Consider the following 8,553-nt stretch of genomic DNA (forward strand, 5'->3'; position numbering starts at 1 on the left):
GGTTTTCCACACATATCAATGTCTATAGATATACAATTAACAGGTTTATCTCCAACTGAAAAACGAGGGCAAATGTACTAATTGTGACTTGGGCCTATGCTGGGCGGTTTGGATGTGAGCGCCTGCCATTGGTGCATTCGTCACTGACATCCCATTGGAAATGGTGATCGCTTTTTTTTATTTTACTATAGGTAATAGTGCAAGATTTTATGGTTAACACACCCACAGTAATAACGAGGGTGGCCTGCTGGGTTGAAATCTCGTACCTCTGCAACAAACGGCGAACGCGCTTCCACAATGATAATTATACTTATATAGCGCTTTTCATGAAGGATCTCAAAGCACTGTACAGGACACAAGAGCAGCAGTCAGCATGAAAATAATATACATTTAAAAACGAATTTACTAAAATAACTAAAAATGTAATAAGTGGAAGCTTGAGCCTAAAAATTGCTGTGACATTGAGTCGGGCAGCCTCACTGGAGTGTGCGTGCGTGCGAGTTCTGCAGGAATGCGCAGACTGTCACCTACTTCTGGGCCAACTGGAACATCCCGGTGCACAAGTGGTGTGTCCGGTGCGTTGGTTCCCAGAATCACCTGTCAGGGAATTGAGCATTGCTTTAATTATATCCGCAGGGGAACCCCCCAATATTATTATTACTTGATTGTTTGTTTAGGCCACGTAAATATCTACTAAAATCTTTGTATCGTTAAGACCCTCCACCACCCAACAAAGACAAATACATTGCACGTGGTGTACAATTGTTATTGATTCGGCTCGCTCATTGTTGAGCTGAAGAACACATCTGGTTGTGAGGATTGCTCAACTTACTGGTGAGCGGAAACAATGATTTGCATGCGTTAAACGCTTGCACAACACGTGATGATTTGTTTAGCTATGTGGAGCGGTCGGAGGGTTCTTAACGACACAGATGTGGTCAGATGATTGTGGCCTCACCTGTGAAATCCGTTATGACGCAGTTGAATAACGTTTGAACACACGCGTGGTCGTGCTCATGTGTCCACATTGAATGTCACGCAGACACTTCTACAAGCCACTGCTCAAGAGGGGCTTTAACAAGATGCACGCGCAGCTGGGCGTCTTCCTCCTCTCCGCTTTCTTCCACGAGGTTTGTCTGCTCTCCAGTAACGCCACTGGACAAGTTCAGTGACATACGTTTGACACAGCTTTCTGTATAAATGTATGCCTACCATCAGGGGTGAATTATAAACATTTATTTAAAACATTTTAACCAGCAAAGCCTCTTGAGTTTCAAGCCTTTTCAGCGTGGTCCTACCAAATATGTCCAGTAGGGGGCGATGTTGCTGCAGTGTGTGATCTTAATTGAGTAATTTTCAAGTAATTTCTCAGCATCGAGATATTGGTGCAGTACCAGTTAGATTTTTCACCATTGGAGGACACCAGAGAACCAGCCGGAAACTCATTCAGAACAGGGGAAGAGCATACAAACTCCACGCAGAAACACGCCACAGACGAAATCGAACCCAGGAACTTCCTGCTGCGAGGCACAAATGTTCCCTAAACGTCCTTTTTACATTTTGATTTAAAGCTTTCGTGACTGCAGGGATTCATATGCTTGGTTCTTTCGGTAAAGTCACGTAGAAGGGAAATAATAAAATTATATAAATATAACTTTTTCTTGCTGTGGTTTTAACACCTGATGATGATTGCTTGTGTTGCAGTCAACGTCGTGAGAATTTTTATTGTTTTATATTAATATTATTTTATTATTTCCCTTCTACGTGACTTTACCGAAAGAACCAAGAATATGAGTCCCTTTTACACTTCACTAGTTAGCTGTGGACTCGGATGGGAGTGCAGTGTGTGTTCTCTCCGATTCCAGTACCTGGTGAGCGTGCCGCTGAGAATGTTCCGGATCTGGGCGTTCATGGGCATGATGGCACAGGTGGGGTCATCGCAAGGTCATGCACATGACAAGGATTGTGAAAAAGATGAGAATTGTGTGTGTGTGGTGGATTGCTGACGTGTTTGATTGGTGTTGTGTGTGGTTGATTGGTGGTTTGTGTGGGGTGTACGGTGGATTGGTGGTGTGAGGTTGATTGTCACCATGCGGTTGCAGGTCCCCTTGGCATGGTTTGTCGGCAGCTTTCTGAGCGGTAACTACGGAAACTCTGCCGTGTGGCTGAGCCTGATCCTCGGGCAGCCGGTGGCGGTGTTTATGTACGTGCACGACTACTACGTGCTCAACTTCAGGGACGCCGCGCAGTGAGGCGCCCCTTCTTCGCCATCCACAGCGCCTCCCGGCTCTGCACGGCCTCAACATTTTTCCATCTCGGATGCCAGCCGTGTGGTCAATCAGGCGACATGTACCACCGAGCAGGGGCTTCGTGCTTCTCCAGGCCGTGAGGAAAGTTTCTGCGGAGTGGGTGCCGAGGGCCCTGTGACATTGCAGTACACTTCGAGCCGTGTCATCGCGCGTTTGGGAATTCGCCATTGTAGGGGCAGTGGTGATTGGGTGAGTCGCCCCGATTGGAATAGGTACCGATTAAGTAATTGAGATAGTGATTTGTTTTGTTCTCCGTCCTCTATCACCAAAACCAATAGCCGTGCAACGATGCCAATTAACCGATCCGGGAGTACTAATGAACGGCCTCCTCATTTGGGTTAATGGTATCGTGGGTCTGACTTATTGTTATATAGAACAAAGACAATTACAATGGACTTGATAATGGTGAACTTTTTATTTAATTGTGAAAGAGACTAACATCTGGAACTCACGTGGCTGAATGTGAAGGTGTCATTGTAATTGCTTGTGAATTGTAGACGGACGTATTAGTGGCGTTTTATTCTGTTTTAAACATCAAACAATGGTATTGGCTTCTGTTATAGATGTCCTGAGGACCACCAAAAATTTAATTGCATATTCTTCGTTTTTTTGCATGGGTATTCTGACGTGGTTATGGTTTTATTTTATAGGCCACAGGATTATTCATTTTCACATATTCGCTCTAATGCTTGTAAGCGTTGATTTTCTTTGCATTTGTTAATTTAACACCGATTAGCTTAATGGTTCCTGTTATAGAAAATAATGGCGGGGTGATGTTACTGTGTGTAATCCAAATGGAACAATTTGTAGGCAATTTTTCAACATTGGGATGTTTAGCTATGGGAGGAAACGGGAGTACACAAACCGCCAGTCAGGAATTGTATCGAGGCCCTTCAGTGGTTGATGGCATGACCTTTATATCAATGACACCAGAGAAATAGGGGATTAATTTGAGGGACGTATTGGCCAGATGATGCAGTATAATTTAATCTCATTTTGCTTGCCATGTGCCGTCACAAAGAGTTAAATGAGATTCTAGTACAAAATTTTGCCGGTCTAGGATAGATTAATAACCTCCATGCTGTTAACATAACACGATGTCTGGGGTATGTTATATTCCTTATTTACCCAGGAAAGCTACACCAAGTCCAAATATTATTTTACTGGAGGGTCTACTACATTGATTGCAATGTTCGGCCAATACCAGTGACATTGTGTGTTGTCTTTAGCCATGGGAAGAAACGAGAAGCTGGAGTAAACTCGTGTAGAACATGGGTACAGGATACAAAACCCACACAGCAAGGCACCCGAGCTGGGAATTAGACCCAGTTCCTTTATGCTATTAGGCGTGAGTGTTACCACTGTGCCACCCTGCCTGATGTGCAATGTGACTTGGCATCACACAAAATGAGCCACACCACATTTTATGTCTGTGGATTTATTGAATTCCACCAGAGGTCTTTCTAAGGTGTATTTGTGCGGCTTAACATTGGTAATTTCTATGACATAATGCACGTAACCCTGTCGAAGACACCGTTTAACTTCACGTGCGCACCATGCGTCATCGCTCTCATTACGTTACCCCCCCCCCCCCCCCCCGTCAAATGCTACAACCCCAATTGATCATTAAATTTCAAAGCAAAAAACACCCATGCAGTGTTACTGGCATTGGCCAAACACTCCAGCTCTGACAATACCGGCAAACTACTGAACACCACCCCCTACTGTGCAAAAACTTGGCAGGACCCTCCTGAAAAATAGTTTTGAGACTTGGTGACTTAGGCTTTCTTGGGTAAACAAGCATAGTCGTCCTCTTAATAATCACCACGTTCACGGTATAATCGCACGAGTTAACTGAAGGCAGACTGGACAACAGTCCACAAGCATTTGGTCAAGAAGAGAAGCATCTGTTTCTTAATTCTTAGTTGAGTGATTATTTTAAACACCTACTCAGCAGCTCTACGATCTCAATCCCATGAAACAATGCTTGTCACATTCTACAAATGGCCACGATGATTACGGATTGTATCTCACAATGAAGTTGGATCCGCCAGCAGCAGCAATCATTCGACTGTGGCAAGCGTGACAGTTTCTCGAGCGTTTTTAATTGAGGCAAGTTTTGCATCTCATCTGTGTCCAGGTGTGGCGCTGTGTTTGATACAAAGCCCGTGCCAAATGGCATCACCGACCGCGTGCGACTCGCTAAGACGCGTACGGAATTAAATGCAGTGAAAGTGGCGATTTCCAAAATTGCTGCACCACAGTTTGCCATTGAAGTTGCTCTGTTTTGATACGGACACTGTTTGGAATGTGCCACCATGAGGTCGAAAGGGCCTAAGAGTGGACAGTAAATGTCATTTCTTGAGATGTTTTAGCCATTACAGTTTGGTTGAGCGTCTCACCCTGTAACGTGGGAAAGGGATTTATCGATGTGGTAGCAGTGGAACCGATGTAATACGGGGCTCCACTATTAATGACTCGCTAAGATATTGGTGATGGTAAAACTATTTTTAACGGAATTATGGAATTGTACTGTAAGGGACTTTCATGTGTGCAGACGTTGCAATGTTTTACGAATGTGATGAACGCTGCTGAATTTATTCGTGTAATTGTTGTATTTGTTGCAACAGGAAATAGCACCAGGAATGCGGCCTTGTTTGTTAATTATTAATGTCTTCATTTGACTGTTAGAATTGCTTTGTGGGGTGAATATGCATGTGATTAGTGCAGCTTTAGGGCCGCATTCACAGTCACGGCTTGGATCTGACTCGGCCTCAGATGCGGCCTCGGCTCAGGCTTGAGCTGCTTCGTTGCTTCCAAAGATGCATGAGTAGCTCAGCCGTGAATTGACTCAGGCTCAGCTCATGGAAATCTTGAGCGTGGCTGGGACCATGCTCAGAGCTGGCTCCGGTTTAGCACGGTGGCTTTGAGCCGGCTCAGTTGAACCAGAGTGGACCTTGAGCTGTGACCAAGAATACAGGCCTAAGAGTGGATGGTGAATGTGATTGCTTGAGATGTTTGGCCACCTAACCTGTGTGGACCAATAATATAGTTAAATCTGTATTTCTTGTATTTCCCAAGATGTTTTTTTGTTATTTGGATTGATGTTTCTCTGAAGTATATTAATTTTGAGGAGGTTCAAGTCATGTCCTGGACCCTAAATAATGTGTTGGTGGAAAGGCAGTTTGCACTGATAGTTTGTAGCAAAACCCAAATCAATGTCCACTTCAACTGGTTTTGTCATTTTTCTGTCAAGTTTGATAAATATGCTATTCTGCCACCGTGTGCATCAACCCATGAATGCCTCGCATTATAACGGCACATTGACAAAAACCCAGTGTTGTGGCTTTGAATGCACTGTTCAGTCTGGAGAGACGATAGGGTATGGTTACAAACTCTTGGTGCTCTAAGAAGTGGGCCATGCCTTTCGTATACATGATGTGCCTGAGTCCAACCATGCATCTGCTATAGGAAGTATAAATATTGTTAGTTTATTCTGGTTGTTTTACCTAGGCAGCCTCACTAAGTGTCAATACTTTTTTTCAGAAGGGCCCTGTAGTTTTTTTTGAAGTAACGGTCAATATTGTGCCTGTGTAACCCCAATTGAGTAATTTGGAGGAATATTTGTAGCATTGGGATGTTTGGCCAGTACCAGTTACTACATTCCATGCTTTTAGCTATGGGAAGAAAGTGGAGAACCCGGAGTAAACCAATGCCAAACAGGGGGAGAACATACAAACTCCACACATTAAAGTTCCCGAGTCGGGAATCGAACCAAGGTCCCTCTTGTTGTGAGGCGAGAGTGTTACCGCTGCGCAACCCTGCCACATTAAACGTCCCAAATTTGTTGTTAAGAAAAAATAGTGAATCATTAAAATCATATGGATTGCCTGAATACATATTAGCTTAGCCTTTCTTAAGCTTTGTTAAAAACCATTTTGTTAAAAAATACATTTTTGTTGGGGTTAGTACAGGAGCCGCCCCGTGGCTCGTGAAGCGGGGTGGGCGGTGTTGCCGCTGATCCTGGAAGGGCCCAGGGCCATCCCTGGGCCACCGAGCCCACTTGCCAGTCGACGTGGAAGGGCCACATGGGTTGTAGGTGTCTGTGTGCCCAGATAATTGTAGCTTCACTTTGTGGGTGGCGGGGTGGTGCAGTGGTAACACTCATGGGTTCCAGTCCCGAATCGGGCGCCTTTCTGCCAAGTTTGTATTCTCTCCCTCTGTTCTGTGTCTTTCCTACAGATACACAATGTAATAAGTATCAGCCTAACATGCAAATGCTGAATATTTACTTCCAAATGACTCAATCGGGATTATGCCCAGCAGCAACATCGCCCCCTACTGTGTAAACTTGGCAGGACCCTCCTGAAAGTCTTGAGACTCGAGGCTTTCGTGGGTGAACAAGCATAGTCGTAATACTACTCATCGTTTTCTATTCAAACAACAAAGCATGTTATGGAATAATGTCCCTGTGGTGCCCACCAAGTAATAAGCAACATATCTGAAGCGTCCCTGCAAACTAAATGTGCATATTTGCACGTTTGTACTGGACAATTATTTTTATTTTGCATACCTACCAAAAGCTATCTCACATTTTATAAAATCACAGTCGTGGTTGCGTCGTCTTCGCAACTTTTTTCAGGTACTTTTGTCAACACGTCAACCGAGGTTGAAAGTGTTTTGTGTGTCAGCTATGTCCATTCGTACCGTGGGGACACTGACTATTGTAATAATACAACGTGAACAACCCTGTAAGAGTTTATGAAGTGGCTTCCTCTGCTATGTCCTCTGCCAGTGTCTCGAGCTTTGCTCTTGTGCAGACCACTTTGGGATGCTTTGCACTTTATCTGATTTGTTTTATTCATTAGGCCAGCTCCTCGCTGACATGTGGATTCAGGGTGAGTGACTTGCTGCGTAGCCGATGAAGAAAGATTGCCCTGAATCATCAAGATTTGCTTTTGTATAGTGCCCTCCTATACGCCGGGGCGCTTTATATAGCATCTCAGTCTAAAAGGGCACCCCCCCCCCCCCCCCCACTGTGGGCACATCTGAGGGACAATTGGAGGCCATAAATATGGCTGCAGTCGTTTAGAACACAGCTTAAAGCAGCTTCACGTCACCAAAGGCAGCAGTTTGCAGTTTCCTGAAAAACTCAGTGAGCGGCTATGCCCTGGTGCCTGTGGGGGAAAAGCAGCGGCAGCCGAACAGCCACACCATGGGCAACGCCCCTTTTGCTGATCCAGGCTGCATCATCAACCGTACAAATCTCACAACCTCCAAGGGGACATCTACATTAGCAGTGGGATGCAAAATAGGAATTCGTCAATGACAAGATGTGGCAACAAAAGCAGTTAATTTGCGGTGGAGGGGGGGCGAGGAAGTGTTTCCACCTCTGGACCACCACATTGCATCTAGAACATCATAAAAACAAATTGTGACGCGCAGAGGCCAGCGGGAAGGCAATCAGAACCGGCGCCAAAGATTGCCCAAGCTCTGTGGCCCTATATTGGGATGTTTGACCAACTCCATGAATGTTTATACGAGTGGGAGGAAACACGAGAACCTGAAGAAACACCACACGTGCAAGGGGATAACACTCAATCTCAGTACGGATGGAAATTAATACACTTGCAGTTTGACGAGTGGGCGTGCGAGATCCACCGCCCTGAGTCGTTGCACTCCCGGCCACAAGCGGCACAGCCACCGGCACCCGGGTCGTCCGTGTCCCCGCATCGAGCAGGCAGGGCGAAACGCGTGTGTCCTTATCAACGATCGCGGACAGCTACTCGGGGAAAATTTGTCAATATGATAACTCTTCCTCATAGTGAGCTCATCTCAGGACTAACAACGAATGTAATTAAAAGTATGAGTGCATGAGACGCCACGCTGTTTATACGTTTTGTAATGGTCGTGCCATGCTCTGAAATGTGACCACTGACGTTGCCGTCGCGCAATTCACACGTTTGTTGGCGTCTGTTCAGTTTGCAAGGCACACGCACATTCAAAATATCTGTAAAATAAAATTAACGATCCGGGTGCCTTTCTGTGTGGAGTCTGTTCTACATGGTTTCCTCTGGTTTCCTCCCATAGCTAAATCTTACCAAAAATGTTATTTTTTTCTGTCTGTGTGTGCGCATGCTTGCAAGGGATTGGGCTCTCAAACGGTGGGGTTTTACGTAAAAAAAATAGCCAGGTACCCAAGCCGTAAGCCCCGTGGTGAGCAAGGGCTATTTTTTTTTCCCAT

At 45.2% G+C, this 8,553-nt stretch overlaps 1 protein-coding gene across 1 annotated transcript in view; it reads left to right on the forward strand.

The window, feature by feature from the left end:
* Positions 1-8,348, forward strand: part of DGAT1 (diacylglycerol O-acyltransferase 1) — a 42,487-nt gene extending 34,139 nt beyond the window's left edge. Inside the window, exons 14-17 of the mRNA XM_061573464.1 lie at positions 510-575; positions 1,043-1,130; positions 1,866-1,928; positions 2,103-8,348. Of these exons, the coding sequence (XP_061429448.1) occupies positions 510-575; positions 1,043-1,130; positions 1,866-1,928; positions 2,103-2,252 (367 nt within the window). The 3' untranslated portion in view covers positions 2,253-8,348. The remainder of the gene's footprint in view (positions 1-509; positions 576-1,042; positions 1,131-1,865; positions 1,929-2,102) is intronic.
* Positions 8,349-8,553: the final 205 nt, after the last annotated feature.

This window comes from Lethenteron reissneri, chromosome 52, assembly GCF_015708825.2.
Source record: "Lethenteron reissneri isolate LAM-NWPU_2019-01 chromosome 52, ASM1570882v1, whole genome shotgun sequence".
In the NCBI taxonomy this organism is placed as follows: Eukaryota; Metazoa; Chordata; class Hyperoartia; order Petromyzontiformes; family Petromyzontidae; genus Lethenteron; species Lethenteron reissneri.